The sequence below is a fragment of the Pezoporus flaviventris genome, unplaced genomic scaffold (assembly GCF_033815535.1).
Source record: "Pezoporus flaviventris isolate CSIRO_AGI_PZ_B2104156 unplaced genomic scaffold, CSIRO_AGI_Pfla_v1 ptg000033l, whole genome shotgun sequence".
NCBI classification, from domain to species: Eukaryota; Metazoa; Chordata; class Aves; order Psittaciformes; family Psittacidae; genus Pezoporus; species Pezoporus flaviventris.
In genome coordinates this window covers 2,895,169-2,917,439 of record NW_026892581.1, presented here as the reverse complement: position 1 = coordinate 2,917,439, position 22,271 = coordinate 2,895,169, and the positions used below count along the sequence as shown (strand labels likewise).

The window sequence follows — 22,271 nt, the reverse complement described above, 5'->3', positions numbered from 1 at the left end:
TGACTTTCGGAAAACTAAGTGGACTCCTAAACTTGAAAAAGTAATAAACCATAAGGAATTATTACCATAAGACCATCAGAAAAGCACAGTTTCATTCACTGCCCAAAACCAAACCAATACAGATGCGGTCAGAAAGTGAACCAGTGTGAAACACCCCTGTGACTGCCACGGCACAACGCAGAGCCAGCACAGGCCCTGCACCACAGAACAGCCAGGGCAGTCTCACCAGCCCATCTCGGGCCCCTCTGTGGCAAAGCAACACCTGAGCTGCCTGGGGGGACTTGGTGCACCCTTCCATAGGGGCAGCAGCCCCTCCAACCTAAGAAGCAGGGGACTTGCTGCAGACAAGAACACTTTCTTCCCCACTGCCCACTTCTAGATAGCCCTGTCTCCAGCAGCCAAAGCAAAGGTGTTGGGATCCCACAGCTGCTGGACTCACACAGGACATAGTTAGACAATCAGAGCCCAGCTCTGAAGCAAGCTGCCTCCAGTGCAATAGCAGAACTGTGCTCTCAGCAGCATCAGGAGAGATTCTATTGATTTAGCAAGCAAGAAAAATTCAACACATTCTCATCCTAAGAAATAAAAGAAATTAAACTAAACTGCCTTCTGTCTCCAACTCAACAGAAGCTCCCATCACCCTTCTCCTGGCTCTGCCACTCGGAACTGAGGCTTCTGAACTGCAGGGCCCTCAGGCCAGCTCTTCTCAAGCTTGTCCTCCTTTGCTTTGAAAAGGCCATTAAGTTCTCTACAGCTTCTTGGAAGGCCACTCATCTGATCAGCAGTGGATTGGTAAAGTTCATTTGAACTACCTTCGTCTCTGCAAATAAAGTTTCAGTAACAAAATCAGAGATTGAAACAGAAGTAAAAGCAGAAGCAAAGCTGATCTTTAAGTAGTCTTAGAGGAACACACACCCTAAAGGAGCTAAAGGCATGTGGGACTATCATGTTCTCTCCCAAGCTGCTTAGCAGCTACATTAAACCCTTTGAACTCTGATACACTCACCACACTCAGAGTGCATCACACTCAGGTGTATTACCCAGCTGCAGGTTCCTCCCTGAAATGAGCAGGTACCAACGGCCCCTGCCTAAGCCCTCTCCTGCCCCTGCTCAGAGCCTGCCCTGACTGAGGGTCCACAGCAGTACCTCTAACAAAGAACACCGTCTCTCACTTGGCTTGCTAAAAGGCCACCACTAAGACTTCAAAGCCTGGGCCACCATCTGCTCTTTGCAGAACCTCACCTGGTTTTGTGAGCGCTTCTCTCAGAGCTGGGGTTATCATCTCTCACTTCCCACCCTCCTCCTTCCTCCCAGCACTCTCTTGAGTCAAGCTCATTCCAACACCTCCTTCCTCGACCTCACATTCTCTCTGTTTCAAGACAAGGAATTACAACCATTTAGATCCAAGCATCACAGTTTAAACGCTGTGGCTCAGTTCAGCCACAGAACTGCTGAGCTTAAAACTGACACAAGCGTCCACACGTTAATTCTTGCATTCCTGTAATTCTGCTTTTTACCCTCTTCCCATCGGACTCTGACCTTTCAGTTTTAGATTTAAGACAGAAAATATACTTAAATAAATAAATAAAACACCACACCAGAAACCAGGTGGACTTGTTCCACTAACACAGCAACCAGCTTCAAGCAGCCTGGGCTAGTGGAAAGTAGGTGGGGTGGAACTAGGTGAGCTTTAAAGTCCCTTCTAACTCAAAGCACTGCCTGATTCTGTGATTTAGTAACATTCTCCAGGGCATGTTAAGAAACAAGCTGTTTGAATCTCATGTGAGGTTGAGTGGGACCCCAAAGGTTGAAGCACAAGAGTTTCATGGCTGCACAATGTCCTGGGTTCAGCAGTAGCAGTCATTTTTTCTCCTTCTTGGTAGCTGGTGCAGTGCAGTGTTTTGACTTTCAGCTCGGGAACAGAGCTGATAAAAGGATGTTTTGGTTTGGCCAAGGACTTTGTGAGCCTCATGCTCTGCCAGGGAGGAGGGGAAGCCAGGAGGAAGCAGAGACAGGACACCTGACCCAAACTGACCAAAGAGCTATTCCATACCACAGCACGTCATGCCCAGGATGTAACTGGGAGTTAGCCGGAAGGGCTGGGAGACTGCAGGGTTGGAGGAGGTATCGGTCGGAGCTTGGTCGGGCTTGGGGGGCGAGTTATCGGTCAGCGGGTGGTGAGGTGTTGTATTCTGTTCCCTTGTTATTTCCTTTATCATTATTATCATTGGTGGTAGCAGTAGTGATTTGTGTTATACCTTAGTTACTAATCTGTTCTTATCTCAACCCGTGGGAGTTGCATTCTTTTGATTCTCCTCTCCGTCCCTCCGAGAGCAGGGGGAGGGCAAGAAAGGGGGGGAAGTGAGCGAACGAATTACCTGACTGGGTTTAAACCACGACAACAATAACCTCATCTCTCCACAGAGCACAAACCAGAGGGAACTATACATTCCCTGGAGTGACAAGCATCTATAGTTCCAGTTATCTGGGACAGGTCAGGGGAGAAAACCACATCGCTACGACGACTCAGCCCAGGATAAGTGTCACTTCTGAGACTTTATGGGTATTTATTCTTTCACATCTGCACAAAGAAGCATGAAAGTCTAAATAATTACTTTGATATTTCATAAAGCTTGTAATCTGTCAGCTCCTTATGGCTGGCTTTGAAATATTAAAGGAGATACGAATAAACAACAACCCAAAATCAAATGACCACATTTTCTTTTCACAAATGGCAAAAAAGGGTTAGAACTAATCTAAACCAGTTTAGAAATAGCTACGGAAAGCTTAAACCAAACTAGAAATGGTAAGAAACTGTTCAGACTTAGTCAAAAATGGCATAAAACTGGTAACAAATGGGCAAAAATAAGATAAGAATGACCAGCAATTGTTTAGAAATAGCCAAAAAAGACTTAAAATGGGTTAGAAAGGGCCAAAAATGGTTTAAACCAAGTGAGGAAAGGGCAAAACCAGGTTAGAAATAGAAAGAAATTGGTAAGACCTGGACAGAAAGGGTTTGGGAATGGCCAAAATGGCTTAAAAAGAGTCAGTATTGCGCAAAAAAAAGGGTTAGATATAGCTCAAGCCAGTTTAGAAATAGGTAAGAAAAGCTTAAACCAGGCTAGAAACTTCCAAAAATAGTTGAGAAATTCCCCAAAATGGCTTCAAACGGGCAAGAAATGGGCAAAAATAAGGTAAGAATGACCAGCAATTGTTTAGAAATAGCAAAAAAAACCTTAAAAGGGTCAGAAAGAGCCAAAAATGGTTTAAACCAGGTTAGAAAATGGCAAAAATGGTTTAGAAACAGAAAGAAATTGGTAAGAACAGGACAAAAATGGTTTGGAAATGGCCAAAATGACTTAAGAAGAGTTAGAATTGGGAAAAAAAAGGGTTAGAAATAGCTCAAGCCAGTATAGAAATAGCTAGGAAAAGGTTAAACCAGGCTGAAAATGGCAAGAAACAGTTCAGACTTACTCAACAATGCAAAAAATTACTAAGAAATAGGCAAAAATAAGATAAGAATGACCAGCAATTCTTTAGAAATAGCCAAAAAAGACTTAAAATGGGTTAGAAAGGGCCAAAATTGGTTTAAACCAAGTCAGGAAAGGGCAAAACCAGAAACTGGTAAGACCTGGACAGCAAGGGTTTTGGAATGGCCAAAATGGCTTAAAAAGAGTCAGTATTGTGCAAAAAAAGAGTTAGATATAGCTCAAGCCAGTTTAGAAATAGGTAAGAAAAGCTTAAACCAGGCTAGAAACCTCCATAAATCATTCAGAAATTGCCAAAAAAGGAATAAAACCTGCAAGAAATGAGCAAAAATAAGACAAGAATGACCAGCAATTGCTTAGAAATAGCCAAAAAAAGATTTAAAATGGGTTATAAAGAAGCAAAAATGGGTTAAACAAAGTCAGGAAAGGGCCAAAAGGGGCTAGAAATAGAAATAAATTTGTAAGAAATGTTGGAAAATGGTTTGAAAATGGCCAAAATGGCTTAAAAAGAGTCAGTATTGCGCAAAAAAAGGGTTAGAAATAGCTCAAGCCAGTTTAGAAATAGGTAAGAAAAGCTTAAACCAGACTAGAAACTTCCATGAATAATTCAGAAATTGCCATAAAAAGGCTTAAAACTGGCAAGAAATGGGCAAAAATAAGATAAGAATGACCAGCAATTGTTTAGAAATAGTCAAAAAACACTTAAAATGGGTGAGAAAGGGCCAAAAATGGTTTAAGCCAAGTGAGGAAAAGGCAAAACCAGGTTAGAAAGAAATTGGTAAGACCTGGACAGAAAGGGTTTGGGAATGGCAAAAATGGCTTAAAAAGAGTCAGTATTGTGCAAAAAAAGGGTTAGATATAGCTCAAGCCAGTTTAGAAATAGGTAAGAAAAGCTTAAACCAGGCTAGAAACTTCCATAAATAGTTGAGAAATTGCCAAAAATGGCTTCAAATGGGCAAGAAATGGGCAAAAATAAGAACGACAAGCAATTGTTTAGAAATAGCCAAAAAAGACTTAAAATGGGTTAGAAAAAGCCAAAAATGGTTTAAACCAAGTAAGGAAAGGGAAAAAACTGAGTTAGGAACAGAAAAGAAATTGGTAAGAACTGGACAGAAAGGGTTTGGGAATGGCCAAAATGGCTTAAAAAGAGTCAGTATTGTGCAAAAAAAAGGGTTAGATATAGCTCAAGCCAGTTTAGAAATAGCTAAGAAAAGCTTAAACCAGGCTAGAAACTTCCACAAACAGTTCAGAAACTGCCAAAATTGGAATACAACCTGCAAGAAATGGGAAAAATAAGACAAGAATGACCAGCAATTGTTCAGAAATAGCCAAAAAAGACTTAAACCAGGCTAGAAACTTCCATAAATAGTTCAGATTTAGCCAGAAATGGAATGAAACCTGCAAGAAATGGCCAAAAATAAGATAAGAATGACCAGCAGTTGCTTAGAAATAGCCAAAAAAAAAATTTAAAATGGGTTAGAAAAAGCCAAAAATGGTTTAAACCAAGTCAGGAAAGGGCAAAAATGGGTTAGAAATGACAGGAAATTAGTAGGAAATGGACAAAAATGGTTTGGAAATGGCCAAAACGACTTAAGAAGAGATAGAAGTGGGCAAAAAAGGGTTAGAAATAGTCTAAAACAGTTTAGAAATAGCTACGAAAACTTAAAGCAAACTAGAAATGGCAAGAAACTGTTCAGACTTAGTCAAAAATGGCATAAAACTGGTGAGAAATTGGCAAAAATAAGATAAGAATGACCAGCAATTGTTTAGAAATAGCCAAAAAAGACTTAAAATGGGTTAGAAAGGGCCAAAAATGGTTTAAACCAAGTCAGGAAAGGGCAAAACCAGGTTAGAAATAGAAAGAAATTGGTAAGACCAGGACAGAAAGGGTTTGGGAATGGCCAAAACAGCTTAAAAAGAGTCAGTATTGTGCAAAAAAAGGGTTAGATATAGCTCAAGCCAGTTTCGAAATAGCTAAGAAAAGCTTAAACCAGGCTAGAAACTTCCATAAATAGTTGAGAAATTGCCAAAAATAGCTTCAAATGGGCAAGAAATGGGCAAAAATAAGGTAAGAATGACCAGCAATTGTTTAGAAATAGCCAAAAAAACCTTAAAAGGGTCAGAAAGAGACAAAAATGGTTTAAACCAAGCGAGGAAAGGGCAAAAATGGTTTAGAAACAGAAAGAAATTGGTAAGAACAGTTGAAAAATGGTTTGAAAATGGCCAAAATGGCTTAAAAAGAGTCAGTATTGCGCAAAAAAAAAGGGTTAGAAATAGCTCAAGCCAGTTTAGAAATACCTAAGAAAAAGCTTAAACCAGGCTAGAAACTTTCATAAATAGTTCAGAAATTGCCATAGAATGGCTTAAAATTGGCAAGAAATGGGCAAAAATAAGATAAGAATGACCAGCAATTGTTTAGAAATAGCCAAAAAAAACCCGTAAAAGGGTCAGAAAGAGCCAAAAATGGTTTAAACCAAGTTAGGAAAGGGCAAAAATGGTTTATAAACAGAAATCAATTGGTAAGAACAGGACATAAATGGTTTGGAAATGGCCAAAATGACTAAAATAGAGATAGAACTGGGCAAAAAAGGGTTAGAAATAGTCTAAACAAGTTTAGAAATAGCTAAGAAAAGCGTAAACCAAACTAGAAACGGCAAGACACTGTTCAGACTTAGTCAAAAATGGCATAAAACTGGTAACAAATTGGCAAAAATAAGATAAGAATGACCAGCAATTGCTTAGAAAGAGCCAAAAAAAGACTTAAAATGGGTTAGAAAAATCCAAAAATGGTTTAAACCAAGTCAGGAAAGGGCAAAACCAGCTTTGAAATAGAAAGAAATTGGTAAGACCTGGACAGAAAGGGTTTGGGAATGGCCAAAATGGCTTAAAAAGAGTCAGTATTGTGCAAAAAATGGGTCAGATATAGCTCAAGCCAGTTTAGAAATAGGTAAGAAAAGCTTAAACCAGGCTAGAAACTTCCATAAATAGTTCACATTAAGCCAAAAATGGAATAAAAACTGCAAGAAAAAATGGGCAAAAATAAGGTAGGATGACCAGCAATTGTTTAGAAATAGCCAAAAAAAAACTTAAAAGGGTCAGAAAGAGCCAAAAATGGTTTAAACCAAGTCAGGAAAGGGCAAAAATGGTTTAGAAACAGAAATCAATTGGTAAGAACAGGACAGAAAGGGTTTGGAAATGGCCAAAATGAGTAAAATAGAGATAGAACTGGGCAAAAAAGGGTTAGAAATAGTCTAAACCAGTTTGGAAATAGCTAAGAAAAGCGTAAAACAAACTAAAAATGGCAAGAAACTGTTCAGACTTAGTCAAAAATGGCATAAAACTGGTAAGAAATTGAGAAAAATAAGAATGACCAGCAATTGTTCAGAAATAGCCAAAAAAGACTTAAAATGGGTTAGAAGGGGCCAAAAATAGTTTAAACCAAGTGAGGAAAGGGCAAAACCAGGTTAGAAATAGAAAGAAACTGGTAAGAACCGGACAGAAAGGGTTTGGAAATAGCCAAAACGGCTTAAAAAGAGTCAGTATTGCGCAAAAAAAAGGGTTAGATATAGCTCAAGCCAGTTTAGAAATAGCAAGGAAAAGGTTAAACCAGGCTAGAAACTTCCATAAATAGTTCACATTTAGCCAAAAATGGAATAAAACCTGCAGAAAATGGGCAAAAATAAGGTAAGAACAACCAGCAATTGTTTAGAAATAGCCACAAAAGACTTAAAATGGGTTAGACAAGGGCCAAAAATGGTTTAAAGCAAGTCAGGAAAGGGCAAAAACTGAGTTAGGAACAGAAAAAAAATGATAAGAACTGGACAGAAATGGATTGGGAATGGCCAAAATGACTTAAAAAGAGTTAGAACTGGGAAAAAAAGGGTTAGAAATAGCTCAAGCCAATTTAGAAATAGGTAAGAAAAGCTTAAACCAGGCTAGAAATGCCCATAAAAAAAGTGAAGCATTAGCCAAAAATGGCATAAACCAGGTAAGAAATGGGCAAAAATAAGGTGAGAATGACCAGCCATTGTTTAGAAATAGCCAAAAAAAAAACTTAAAGTGGGTCAGAAAGGGCCAAAAATGGGTTAAACCAAGTTAGGGAAGGCCAAAAAAAGGGTTAGAAAGAAATTGTTAAGTACAGGACAAGAACGGTTTGGAAATGGCCATAATGGCTTAAAAAGAGTTAGTATTGGGCAAAAAAAAGGTTAGAAATAGCTCAAGCCAGTTAAGAAATAGCTAAGAAAAGCTGAAACCAGGCTAGAAATGGCCATGAATTCTTTAGGAATTGAAAAAATGGCTTAAAACTGGTAAGACATGGGCAAAAATAAGATAGAAATGGTCATCAATTGTTTAGAAGTGCTAAAAAATGCTTCAAACAGGGGACAAGCAGGCAAGAATGGACTAGGAATAGCCAAAAAAAAAGCTTAAAACTGGTAAGAAATGGCCCAAATTAGGATAGAAATGGCCATAATTTTTTTAGAAATAGCCTTAAATAGACTTAAAATGGGTTAGAAATTGGCAACACTGGGTTAGGAATGGCCAAAAATGGCTCAAACCGAGTCAGGAAAGAGCAAAAATGGGTTAGAAATGGCAAGAAATGAGTAAGAAATGGACAAAAAAAGTTTGGAAAAGGTCAAAATGGTTCAAAAAGTTTTAGAATTGGGGAAAAAAGGGCTTGAAACAGCCTAAACCAGTTAAGAAATAGACAGGAAAAGCTTAAAATAGGCTAGAAACTTCCATAAATAGTTCAGATTTAGCCAAAAATGGAACAAAACCTGCAACTCAATCATGTACCAAGGAAAGAGTCAGGGCATTTTCAGCTCTGTCTTGAACACTGCCAGCCATGGGGCAGGCACAGCTTCTCTGGGCACCCTGTGCCACTGTCCCACCACCCTCACAGGGAACAACTTCTAAGATCTCATCTCAATCTCCCCTCTCTGTCACGTTAAAATCGTTCCCCCTTGGCCCATCCCCACAGGCCCTTGCTCTCCCCACAAGAAATGAGGGCAGATCCCAGGATCATCCCTCGGCAGCCGCAGCGCTCCGCTGCCGGCTCAGCCAGCCCAACTCACACACCGAGTCCAAAGCAGCCACTCTGGGGAAGTCTCTTGAGGTGTTCTGGCAACTCCTACAGCACCCCAAGATCGCCATCGCCACCCACCTCCTTCCACGCTCCTCTGTCCACAGGCGGCACCGGCTCCGAGACACCAAGACGGGAACCACCAGAGGAGCTGCTCTTGCCTCCTCCACCGGTAGCTTGTGTTCCGTGGGGCAGCTGTCGTCTCCCGGTGCCTCTGCTGGAGGGTTCTGTGGGGTTCTGTGACCTCACACACCTGAACACGGGGAGTTCCAGAATCAGCCACCCCTGTGGTCCCCATGTCCCCAAGGTCATTGTGATGCATGAGCTCTGACTGGGTCCATGGGGTGCTCTGGAGGTGCTGCAGGCATTCTCTGGGATTCTCTAGGGGTATCCCCAGGATGCCCTGGGAGTGCACAGAGACACAGGGCCGTGGAGCAAGCTGCTCTAGTGGAAGGTGTCCCTTTGGGGGTTGGAGCTGGCTGAGCTTTAAGGTCCCTTCCAGCCCACTCTGGGATTCCATGATTCTCTGCTGTGCCAATGTCGGTCCCTCTCCACTCCTCGGAGGTGGCCGTGACGCCCTGTTCCATGGCCCACGTTGAGCTGTGACCCCTCGCATGCTCCACCTCCGGACCAAAGGCACTGAGGAAGAGCAGCCCGTGAGGGACCTCCCCGAGCCGGCTGGGCAGAGGCTGCTCCCCCCGCAGCCACTCCCGGAGCACCCCTGGCTGCCCAGTGGCCATGGGCACGATGCTGCCGCCATCCCAAAGCCGTGGCGGTCGCTGTGGATTTGCCCATTGTGACGGGGCCCCCACGGTGAGCGTGGGCTCTTTAAGGAGGGAGAGCCCTGCAGTAACCGGTGCAGAGGAGAGCCCTCCCCTCCCTCGGGGCTTCATGTAACCAAAAACGGGGGTGGGGTGGGCAGGGAAGGTGGGGGGGGGGTGGGGTCATTAAGTGCCTGTTGATGAACTGTCTGTGGGGAAGGGGGAGGATGGACCTCACCTCCCCCCCAGCACCCCAAAACGGGGGGCGTGGATGTGGGGGAGGGTGCCAATGGACACAACCTCCCATCCCCCACCCGGGGGTGTCGGGGGGTGGCACCTCCCCCCCTCTTTATACCCGGGATGGGAGGGGAGGATAAAGGGGGGATGGGGGGGGGGGTCTACCCGAAGCCTTATTGACACCGATGTAAATGGAGGGGGGGGGGGAGAGGTCACCTTAAGAATGTATGAAAAGGAAACTTAACCAATAAATAAAGATTTCACAGGAAATCGAGGCCCCCTCTCCCCCCCCGTGTTTCGGCCTTTCCCCATCCCCGTTCCGCGATGCTCTCCGCACTTCCGGGTTGGATGCCGCCGTTGCCTAGCAACGGGGTCTCCACATACCGCTTCCCATGCATTACACACACACACACACACACACACACACACACACACACACACACACACACACACACACACACACCCCGGCCTCGTTCTGGCGACCGTTGCCCAGGCAACAGCCAATCAGCTCTGAGCTCCCCAACTCGTGCCCCCGTTTATCCCCCTCCCGGCTGCCCCCCATGGGGCTGAATATGGGGCCTTTCCTCGCCCCTCCTCCCCCCCCCCCGTTTTTTCCCCCTCTTCCCCTCCCCCACCGCATACCCATTTTCTCCCCTGCCCCCCTTATGCCCCCCATTCCCCCTCCCCCTTTTTCCCACCCCCATTCCCCACATTCCTGCCATTTCTCCCCCTCTCCCTCCATCCCTCCCCAGTTCTCATCCCACCATCGTTACCCCCCCTTATTTACATGCAATTAGCGCAGGACCTGCTTTATCCACACGCACTTCATGTAGGGCTGACCTTATTTACACGTTACTTCCTTATTTACATGTTATTAATGTGGGGCCTACTTAATTTGTGTCCTTTTAGTCCAGCATGCTCAGCGCTTCCAGCAGCTCCCGCCCTTCTCCCGAGGGCCGGAACGGGGCGTGGCCAAAGGGGTGAGGTCACGCCCCCTCTCCCTTAAGCCCCTGCCTCCCCGTCTTTCCTCACCCGGGCCTGCAGGGGGCGCAGCTGCGCCTGGAGCTTCCCATTGGATGCGCCCAGAGCCCGGAGCTGGATCCAGCGACGGGACTGGAAGGGATGGAGGGGGGGACACAAGGAAATGAGGGACCCCAAAGCCATGGGAGGGACCCAAATACCCCCCAAGACCCCCAAACACCTTAAATATCGCCCCATATTTCCCCACAAGCCTCTCCCTTAACACCAAACCCCTTCATAACCCCCGGATCCCCCTCCCAGCACCGCTGAACCCCCAAAATTCCCCCTAAAGCCCCAAACTCCCCCATGTCATCCCCTATAGAACCAAAATCCTCCTCCAGGACCCCCACATATCCCTCATCCCTCCCAAAAAGCGGCGCTGGGACCCTTTAGGGACCCCAACCCCTCCCCATAACCATCAAATTCCACTTCCCAGACCCCCCCAAGCCCATCAGGACCCCCCCAAATCCCCACATTCCCCTGTTGGCACCCACCAGCCGCTACTTCCCCTCCTGCAGCTGCCTCCTCAGTGGCCCCAGGGCAGTTTCTGGGGAGTCCATGGGGCTGCCCCATAGCTCTGGGCCCTGCTGGATCTGGGCCCCCCGAGCCCCTGGGAGCCCAGTGGCCTCCAGCATCAACCTGGTACCAAGGGGGAGCCCAAAGCCAAACGCTGAGGGGAGTTCGGGGGGCCCAAAGGGGTCCAGATCCCATTTTGGGGGCCCCAAAAGGGCTGCAGGGACCAGGTCTCAGCACTGGGTTTAGGGAGAGTGGGGGGGGGCTTTAAGGACCCCTATGAGCCCAGCACCCACTTCAGAAGAAAACCCAGGGGGGTTTAAAGTATAGAGGGGGTCCCTAAAGGGTTCTGGGGTTCAGGAGTGGGGAGCAAAAGATCATGGGGGAGGGCCCAGGGGCAGTTTTGGGGTGCAGGGGGGGAAACCAGGCTGCAGGATGTATTCGGGGGGGTCCTTGAGAGGGTTTTGAGTGCATGGGGGAATCCATAGGGTGGTTTTGGTGCAGAGGGGGTGTTTTGGGGTGCAGAGAGGGGTTGTTTTGGGGTGCACACTGGGTGCTTTTGGGGTGCAGTGGGGGTAGATTTGGGGTGCAGAGGTGTGTTTTGGGGTGCAGGGGGGCGGTTTTGGGGGGCCGTGGGGTTTCTGGGATGCATGGGGGTGATTTTAGGGTGCAGGGGTTGTGTTTTGGTGTGCAGGGGGCATGGTTTTGGAGTGCAGAGGGGGCGTTTTGGAATGCAGGGGGGGTGGTTTTGGGGTGCAGGGGGGTGTTTTGGCCCCTGTGGGACCCCCCAAAACCCTCTAACGCTCCCCACCCCACCCCCCAAACCTGAATCTCCTTGAGGTGCTGGTACCTGAGCCCCGAGTTAAGGAGGAAACCGGGGGGGGGGGGGGGGGGGAGGGGTACAGGAGGGGTTGGGGGGGGTCAGAGAGGATCATGGGAGGGAATTGGGGGTTCCTGGGATCCCAATGGCATTTGAAGGGGTCCTAAAGGAATTTGGGCTCCTGTGCATGGATCTGGGAGAAGGGGTTGTGGGGCGGGGGGGTCACAAGGGGGAATTGGGGGGTGCTGGGGGGTTGTTGGGATCCCAATGGAATTTTGGGGGGGGTCCTAACAGGCACCTATCCTATAAGAACACCCCTCCCCCCCCCCCGCCATGCATTTTAGGGACCGATCCGAGGTTCGGGGTCCCTCCAGATGTTGCAGTTCCTCCCCCCAGATGTTGGGGTGCCCCCCTCACCGCGGGTGCCGCACGTGGCCCATGATGTACTCCCGGATGGGGGCTCAGGGCCCCGTGCACAGCCTGGAGGTGGGGGGGAGACAAAGAGAGGGGGTCAGGAGCACCCCAACCCCCCCAGGACCCCAAAAGCCCCCACTGGGGGGTCCCGCGGGCTCCAACCTGCGCAGGTCGGGATCGGAGGGGAGCTCCAGCTCCGCCATGATGGGCGAAATTGGCGGGAACCGGACGGGACCAAACTGGGGCGGGCGCGAGGGGAGGGGGGAGGGGGCGGGGCCTCGGCCCGATCCTGGCCCCTGCGCGCCCCCCGCAGCCCCCTCCCCCCCTCTCCGCGTCACGTGGTCATCACCCAGCACCGCCTCCTGCCCCACCCCCGCGGGCTCTTCGCCCTCCAGGTCACCTCGGGTCACGTGGGGCGGGGCCTCGGCACCCCCCGCACTATAGGGGTGCCCCATAACTTTGAGGGGGGCACAGAGGGGGTGCCCCATAACTTGGGGGGCTCCATAGGGGGGACCCGGACCCCGCCCCATAGCTTGGGGGGCACGAAGGGGGTGCCCCATAACATGGGGGGGGCACAAAGGGGGACCCCTAGAGCCCGCCCCATACCTTAGGGGGCTCCATTGGGGGGACCCAGACCCCGCTTCATAACTTGGGGGGGACAAAGGGGGCACCCCATAACTTGGGGGGCTCCATAGGAAACTTCCAGAGCCTGCCCCATACCTTGGGGGCCACAAAGGGGGCGCCCCATAACTTGGGGGAGGGCACAAACGGGGACCCCCAGACCGTGCCGTATAACTTGGGGGTCCCAGTGCCCGCCCCCCAACACCCCATAGCGCGGGTCCTGGCCGCCCGCTTGGGGGCGCTGTTGCACCGGGCCCCGGGGCTGCTACGGGAGCGGCGCCGCCCGGTGCTGGGGGCGCTGCTCCTTGGGGGGGGGCACCGGGGCTTCCCCCCCCGGCTCTCGCCGCTGCTCCGGGGGCACCGGGGCTCGAACCCGGGAGCTCGGGACCCGAACCCGGGAGCTCGGGGCTCGAACCCGGGGTCCCTGGAGCCTCAATGGGAGCCGCAACCGGATGCGCGGCGGGACCGGGGCATCCCCAGCCCCATCTTTGGATCCAGTGCGGAGCAGTGGGAAGTGAGTTGGGAATGGGGGTAACGGGTGGCAATGGGGGCAATGGGTAATGGGGGTTAATGGGGTAACATGGGCAATGGGGGGCAATGGGGGTAATGGGCAGTGGGGGTAATGGGGAGGGCAAAGGGGGTAATGGGGGCCAATAGGGTCAATGGAGACAATGAGGGGCAATGGTGTCTCTCCCCCCCACCCCAGAGGCCCCCCTCCTGGAGCCCAGTTCTGCTATTCCAGCCCCATGGAATTCCGTGTCTGCGCTCCCCCCTACAACCGGATCCAGACCTGGATCCGTGTCCATGTGTGGAGCATCCGGATCTGGATCCAGATCCCATAGGATCTCCTCCCAAGCACCAGGAGCTGTGATGCCAATGGGATCCCGTGCTCCCAGATGATCCAAGGCTCTGGAATGAGGCAGAGCTGCAGCACGAGCCGGTGCTTCGGGGTTGGCTTGGGCTGTTTTAGGGGTGGTTTTGTGTGTTTTGATGTGTTTTTTTCCTCTTTCGGGCCTGTTTTGGGTCTGTTTGGGGGCTCTGAGCCTGTGTCCCACAGGAGAAGCAGGACAAGGTGATTTTGGGGAGGTTTTGGCCCATTTTGGAGGTTGTTTGGGGTGTTTTGGCCTGCTTTTCTCCTGTTTTTGTCCTGTTTTGGGGCTCTGACCCTGTATGCCATTGGAGAAGCAGGACAAGGTGGTTTTGGGGTGGTTTGGGGTTTGCTTTGGGTGTTTTGGCCTGGTTTTGGCCTGTTTTGGGTCTCTTTTGGGCCTCTTACCCTGTATGCCCTAGAAGAAGCAGGACAAGGTGGTTTTGGCCTGTTTTGGATCTTTTGGGGGGCTTTGACCCTGTATCCCACAGGAGAAGCAGGAGAACGTGATTTTGGGGTGGTTTTAGGGTGGTTTGGCCTTGTTTTCATCTGTTTTTGGCCTGTTTTGCGGCTCTGACGCTGTATCCCATAGGAGAAGGAGGAGAAGGTGGTTTTGGGGTGGTTTGGGTTTGGTTTGGGGTTTGCTTTGGGTGTTTTGGCCTTGTTTTCGCCTGGTTTTGGCCTGTTTTGGGGCTATTTTGGGTCTGTTTTGGGGCTCTGACCCTGTGTCCCTTAGGAGAAGGAGGACAAGGGGGTTTTGGGGTGGTTTGGCATGTTTTGGGGTTTGCTTTGGATGTTTTGGTCTGGTTTTCACCTGTTTTTGGTCTGTTTTGTGGCTATTTTGGGCCTCTTACCCTGTATCCCATAGGAGAAGCAGGACAAGGTGGTTTTGGGGTGTTTTGGGTTGGTTTTGTCCTGTTTTAGGGCTGTTTTGGGGCTCTGACTCTGTGTCCCACAGGAGAAGCAGGACAAGGTGTTTTTTTTGGTGGGTTTAGGGTGGTTTGGGGTTGTTTTGGGGGTGGGTTTGAATAGTTTTTGGTTGTTTTTGTACTTTTTGAGCCTGTTTTGGGGTTCAGAAATTGTGTCCCACAGGAGAAGCAGGACAAGGTGATTTTGGGGTGGTTTTGGCCCATTTTGGGGGTTGTTTGGGGTGTTTTGGCCTGCTTTTCTCCTGTTTTTCTCCTGTTTTGTGGCTCTGACCCTGTATGCCATTGGAGAAGCAGGACAAGGTGGTTTTGGGGTGGTTTGGGGGTTTTTCAGTGATTTGTCCTGTTTTGGGGCTGTTTGGGAACTCTGACCCTGTATCCCATAGCAGAAGCAGGACAAGGTGGATTTTGGCTGGTTTTGCAGGTGGTTTTGGTTTGGTTTTGGCCTGTTTTGTGTGCTTTTTGGGACTCTGACCCTGTATCCTACAGAAGAAGCAGGACAAGGTGGTTTTGGGGTGGTTTGGGGAGTTTTGGATGTTTTGGCATTCTTTTGTCCTATTTTCGGGCTCTGACGCTGTATCCCAAAGGAGAAGCAGGACAAGGTGGTTTTTGGCTGGTTTTGGGTTGTTTTGGGGCTGTTTTGGGTGTTTCGAGTTGGTTTTTCATTGGGTTTGGCCTGTTTTGGGGCTTTATGGGGGTCTGACCCTGTGTCCCTTAGGAGAAGCAGGGCAAGGTGGTTTTTGGGTGTTTTGGGAGTGGTTTTGGGTGTTTTGGGGTGTTTTTTTTCTGTTCTGGGTCTCTTTTGGGTCTCCTACCCTGTATCCCTTAGGAGAAGCAGGACAAGGTGGTTTTGGGTGTGGTTTTGGGGATGTTTTGCATTGTTTTTGCCCTGTTTTTGTCCTGTTCTGTGTCTCTGACCCCGTATCCCATAGGAGAAGCAGGGCTAGGTGGTTTTGGGGTGGTTTTAGGGTGGTTTTGGTTTGTTTATGTCCTGGTTTGGGATTCTGACCTTGTGTCGCGTAGAAGAAGGAGGACAAGGTGGTTTTGGGTGTTTTTGTTCTGTTTTGGGGCTGTTTTGGGGCTCTGACTCTGTATTGCACAGGAGAAGCAGGACAAGGTGTTTTTGGGGGTGGTTTTAGGGTGTTTTGGGGGTGGTTTTGGGGGTGGATTTGGGGTATTTGTGGCCTCTTTTGGGGCTAGTTTGGGGCTCTGACCCTGTATGCCCTAGGGGTCATACAGCAGAAAAAAGGGGCAGGCCCAGCAGCCTGTAGTTGTCATATATTGGAGATATGATCTAGGGCAAATCCCCTGCTCAAGTAGGGTCACCCAAAACATATATAAAACAAAAAGGGGGAGATGTGGAGGCAGTGTTCTCTCAGGAGAATGGATAATTGGTACATAAATTCTGAATAATCCTGAAAGATGCAGCAAGGCCGTGAGAGGCCCGAGGAAGCCTGAACAAGCAAGATAAGAAGCAGCTGGATTTCACAGAGTTAATGACAACTGTGCACTGTTGGCAAGCTTTCGAGGTCAAGTTCCCACACCTGTGCTTAACCAATTATATGTTAGTCACTTCAAGACATGTATCCAATCATAATATGCCAAATCACTGTAAGTGCATGTAAGAAATACTATAAAAGGAGTTACGGCTTTGTAAAAAATGGCTTTTGTCTGATCATATTGATCTCTGACTGAGTCCATGTGTTTTCTGCGGCACGGAGTTATTGGGGGGGAGCCTGGGACCTGTCCCTGCCAGGCAGGAGGCAGCAGGCGGGCACTAGGACCCTGATGCGGGAGGCAGCGGGCGGGCACTAGGACACCGTTGAGGGAGGCAGCGGGCAGGCACTAGGACCCCGATACTGGAGCTATATAGTGCTGAGGGTGCTGGGGGGTTCTGTGGGTACTGGGGTTTCTATAGGTGCTGGGATGACTGGGTGCACTGGAGCTGTTGTGGTTGCTGGCAGTGGTGGGGGTGGTATGGGTGCAATGCATGCTATGGGTGCTGTGGGCTCTATGGGTGCTGGGGGTGCACTGGGTGCTGTGAGCCGTGGCCCCAGTCCCTGCTCCAGGCACTGGGGACCCCAGTGCTGGCATCTGGGAGAGGTCCAGAGAGTGCTGGGATGGGTGTTGGGAGCTGGGATGGATACAACCTCGAAGCTTGTGAGGTCCTAAGGGAAGATCCCAAGCCTGGAAGCAGGATGCCCCAGCTGGATGCAGGGATGAAGTGGGATGCTCCAGCTGGATGCAGGGATGAAGCGGAACCATGGAAGTTTGGGTTCTCCTTCATCATTTGGCTGTGGAGAGGAGCCGTCAGCATGGATTGGAGCCATAGAGCAAGGGGTGATGGGTTCCAACTGGAACAGCGAAGTTCAGGTTGGAGATAAGGAAGTGAGGGTGCTGGGACACTGGGATGGGCGGGATGGAGAAGAATGGATGGGCTTGGAGCAACCTGGTCTAATGGAAGCTGTCCCCCCTGCCTCTTCATGCCATGCTTTAATGGTGGGGCAATGATTGGACTTGATGCTCCTGAAAGTCTTTCACAAACTGGTTGATTCCCTGATTCCCAGCTCCCGCTTCCCACTGTTCCCTGCCCTCCATCCCTCATCCCCATCCCTGCGCACGGACCAGAAGAAGAGGTGGGCACGCAAAGCATCCTCTCTATGGGAAAATAAGGCAACTGTATTGAAGCTGAAGCCAACTTCAAGCGACGCCGCTCCTCAAGGCTTCTTCCCCCTTAGAGCCTGCAGCAACTCCTGCACCCGACTGCCAAATTCCACGAGCACCCGGTATGGGAAGGAGCAGATGTCACTGGTGCTCGAGGCCGTCGGAGCTGGCATCGTCTGCTGGATGGGCGCATGCGAGCCGTGCTGGTGGCTCCATGTCGGGGGCGTCGCGGAGGCTCCCGCGGAGTGGAACGTCCCCAGATGGTGGAGGATCCACTCATAGAAGTGCTTTGTTGAGGTGTAGACCCCCGGTTGCTTGGCCCTGGCGCAGCCGCGGCCCCAGCTCGTCAGCCCCACAACCCAGAAAAAGTTGGCACTGTTTTCCCGGCACATGAGGGGACCGCCACTGTCACCCTATGGAGGAGAAACAGAGAGGGGATGGGGATAGGGAGGGGTGGCCATGGCAACGCCTGAGGGGACCACTGCTGTCACCATATGGAGGAGGACGGGAGAGGATGGGGAGGGGTGGCCATGGCAACGCAGAGGGGACCACTGGTGCCACACTATGGAGGAGAACGGGAGAGGATGAGGATGGGGATGGGTCACCATGACAATGCCGGAGGGGACCACCACTGTTACCCTATGTGGATGGAAGGGTTCTCCTTCATCATTTGGGTGTGGAGAGGGACCTTCAGCATGGATTGGAGCCATAGGACGAGGGGTGATGGGTTCCCACTGGAACGAGGGACTATGGGTTGGAGATAAGGAGAAATTGTTCCCTATGAGGGTGGTGGGACACTGGGATGGGTTGGATGGAGAAGGCTTGGAGCAACCTGGTCTAATGGAAGGCATCCTTGCCCCTTGCTTAGAACTGGATCCTTTAACCTCCTTCCCAACCTAACCCATTCCATGAATCCATGCTCATGACATGGTTTAGTGCTGGAATCTCAATGCTCTTAAAGCTCCAACCTCTATGGTCCCTGAGCAGGGATGATGGAGCAGGAGCTGGATGCACTTCCAAAGCTGGGATAAAGGGGGATGCAGAGCAAGGCCCTGCAGATGGGAGAGGAGAAGGGAGCCCCAGGGGAACATCCCTACCTGGCACGTGTCAATGCCACCCTGCGGGTACCCAGCACACAGGTTGTGGCTCTTGATGGCCCCTCGGTACCATAGGCTGCTGTTGCAGAGCTTGGCATCGATGAGGCGGACCTTGGCCTCCTGCAGGGCAGATGGGGATGATGCCCCCGCTGTAGGGACACAAAGGGGGTCAGGACTGTGGGGAGAAGGGATGGATATGGGGGTATTTGGGGCTGAAAAGATCAATGGGAGCCATCAACACCGCCCCATGGCATGGGCTGCATCCCCTTTGTTCTACATCCTCAACATAAGGAGGACATGGAGGGACCTTCAGCGATGGGACAAGGGGTGATGGGTTCCAACTGAATCAGGGATGCTCAAGTTGGAGAGAAGGAAGTGGTGGGAGACTGGGATGGGTTGCATGGAGAAGGTTGGGATGCTCCATCCCCAGTCGGAGCAACATCCAATAGACCTGGATGAGCTTTACCCTCCCTTCCATCCCATTCCATGAATCCATGACCCGGCATCCCAAGGCCAACGGGGCCATCGGGCACTCACTTCTGGCCTCCCTCGCGCCCCATCCGCTGATGAAGCACTCGGAGAGCTGGGACACGCTGAGCGTCGCATCGGGCAGGCAGGCGAGCTGCACGTGGTACCCGCACTGCACCGGCTGGTCCAGCTCCACCAAGGCAATGTCGAAGCCGCCGGAGATGTTAGTGTAATATTCATGGACCACGACCCTCTGGATCCAACGTTTCTGGGTCTCGGAATTGGCCCAAGCCAGGTCCGTTATTCCGACCATCACGAACCAATCCGTGGTGAAGCTGGGAGGGAGCGGAAGAGCAGGGATTGGAGCCATAGGACAAGGGGTGATGATCCCAAGCTCCTTTCCCATCCAACCCATTCCATGATCCATTCCATTCCATCCCATCCCATTCTATGGAGGGGTGGGAAGGAGCCACATTCCTGCTGCTGCCCAAAGGAAAGCACTGCCCCAGCACGCCTTAGGCTCAAGGGCTGTCAAGCTGGAAGCAGCCTTCTCCGGAGCGCTCTTCCCAGTGCATCCAGGATGGGGAAGGGGACAGGATGGGAGCTGCTCCTTGGCTATTCCCTATGGCTGGAATACCTTCTCCCCCTTACTTTTGCCCGACGAAGCAGTGAGCGGCCGTGAGGACCCATTGCGGGGTGATGAGGGACCCCCCACAGATGTGCGAGAAGCCGGTGGCCGTGGGGAACTGGATGCTGACCATCCATGGCCAGGCGCCCTGGTGCGCATCCACGCCTCCGACGATGCGCGACATCCCATAGGAATCAGCCATGGGACGGGTACCGCAGGTCCCTCTGGAAGCAGAAGCCCAACACTGGATGGTTAGGGATGAAGGGCGGGCATCATCCCGCCCCACTGGGTGATGCAGGGACAAGGGACCCTATGGGGTGCCCCATAGCTGTGCTGTGATGGCGAGGAAGCGGGGCTCTCCCAGTCCCACCACCCCACTGGTGTGACCATGGCTGGGAGCAGCAGCATCTCCCTATGGAATACCAGGAGCCCCGGAGCCTGGTGCCACTCACCCACAGCTGTCCCAGGAGCCATGCACCAGCCAGGCCAATGCCAGCAGGATGAAGACATGGAGCAAAACCATCGCTGTCATCACCGCTGAGGGTGACCCCAAGGTGCCACCAAGGTGCTGCCACCACCACTGAGGGTGACACCAAGGAGCTGCTACCAAGGAGCTGCCACCAAGGAGCTGCTACCAAGGAGCTGCTACCACCACTGCGCCCAAAGCGCAACTGCCCCAGGGATACGGGTGCTGGATACAGGTCCCTTGGTGCTGCGGCTGATGTCATAGAGAGGCAGATTTCATGGGGGGGGGCATGGGGGATTCCATGGGGGGTTCCATGGGGAGATGGAGGGGGTCTGATGGGCTTGGGATGATCTGAATCCCTATGGGATGCTCTGGAGCTCTGTGGGATGCAAAAAATGGAAGCAAATGGGGGGCACCCAAGGATGGGGGGCACGCCAAAGGGCAGTGGAAGCAGATGGGGGCACCCAAAGGCTCAAACAAGCACATGGGAGCCAGCCAAAAGGACCAGGAAGGTGCCCAAGGAACCTCAAGGATGAGGGATGGAGGGGGCAGAAGCAGCATCCCCATGGAGCAAGGTCCCTGGTGAGGATTTATCCCACATTGATCCCAAAACCACCACTGTTTGCCCCTCAAAAGCACCCAAAATCCTGGGATTTGGTGGGCAAGGCGTGGTGAAGGGGTTGTCCTTATATCACAGAGCCTGGAAGCAGGATCTGGCAGCAGGAGCCTCCGTGCAGGCCCGGATCCAAGGACATGGCTGCTGCCCCAGAAGCAGCTTCCCAGCTTCTTCTTTGGGCCAAAAAGAGGTGGAATGGGGCCCAGGTTGTTGTTAAAAGCCACTTTGGTGGGGGTGGGGGGGAGTTCAAATGGTGCCAAATCCAGGGAATTTGCCCAGGACGGGGAGGGGGAGGATGGGGAAAAGAAGGGATTGGAAAGGGATTGGTGCAGAAGGAATGGGGTTTGTGTGGTATTCCTGGAAGTGGGCATGGTTGGATGGGGCTTGGAGCATCCCGCTCCATGGAAGGTGTCCTTGCCCATGGCAGGGGGTGGAGCTGGATGAGCTTTAAGGTGCCTTCAACCCAACCCATTCCGTGATTCCATGACTCCATGATCCCACACCTCTGTGCTGCAGTGTGGATGTTCCCTGGTGTAGGGACCTTAGGGAGGAACTGCTGGCACAAGGGAGCTCCAGAGCATGCCACAAGCAGAGCATCCCATAGGGATTCACAGCATCCCATAGGGATTCACAGCATCCCACAAGCAGAGCATCCCACAGGTGTTCAGAGCATCCCACAAGCAGGGCATCTATCTTGGGTTCAGCAGTAGCAGTCATTTTTTCTCCCTCCCAGCACGTCATGCCCGGGAGGTAACAGGGAGTTACCCCAAGGGCACTCACTGCTCGGTCAGGCTCGGTCGGCGGGTGGTATTGTATTCTCTTCCCTTGTTATTTCCCTTATTGTTATTATTACTGGTGTAGCAGCAGTGGTTTGTGTTACACCTTAGTTACTGGGCTGTTCTTATCCAACCCATGGGAGGTACATTCTTGCGATTCTCCTCCCCATCCCTCCGGGAGTGGGGGGAAGGGAAGAAGGGGGGGGGGGGGGGGAGGTGAACGAGCGAGACTGCGTGGCTGACTGGGTTTTAAACCACGACAGAAGTTGAGATTGCGATTGCATGGGAACCTAGATACTCCTCTACCACACAACAGCAACATTTCACAGAGTAGACTTAGGCAAGAAGCTAACTCCACACACAAAAATTACCTTCAGCAACCAAATTGCTGTCATCCATCAGGTCCTGCTTTGTTCCTCATCTGCACAGAGCTGTTTCAGGTCTCGGTTTCCTCCTGATTTGTTAGGCTAGTCGGCCACAGCACATTTTTTTAGCATTAATGCATACCTTGAACACAACACCTGTTGAAATAAAAGCCACTAATTGTCCTATTTTATAAGAGACAGCTGAATATTGTTTTCAGAAACCTTAAAGTATCTTCAGCTTACCTAAAAATTGTGGTTTACTTTAATCTGTATCCGAATAATAAGCTTGTACCTTAAAGCAGAATCCATGGTTTGTTGGAGCTCCAGAAATCTTTTTGCCTGTCAAAGACATGTACGTATCACTAAGGCTGAATTCACAGAAAAACTGCAGATGCCTTGGCTCCTAAAAAGAAGAGCAATGTACTGTAGTTAGACTATTTTTA

The 22,271-nt window shown here is 50.7% G+C and overlaps 1 protein-coding gene across 1 annotated transcript; it reads right to left on the bottom strand.

Moving 5' to 3' along the window:
* Window positions 1–17,477: 17,477 nt before the first annotated feature.
* On the bottom strand, window positions 17,478–19,819 carry LOC133273556 (acrosin-like; the record flags this gene model as incomplete). The annotated part of the gene is made up of 4 exons (XM_061461856.1): window positions 17,478–17,825; window positions 18,510–18,658; window positions 19,041–19,312; window positions 19,629–19,819. Coding segments are annotated over 4 exons (960 nt in total), but the record flags the coding sequence as incomplete, so codon positions are not given.
* Window positions 19,820–22,271: the final 2,452 nt, after the last annotated feature.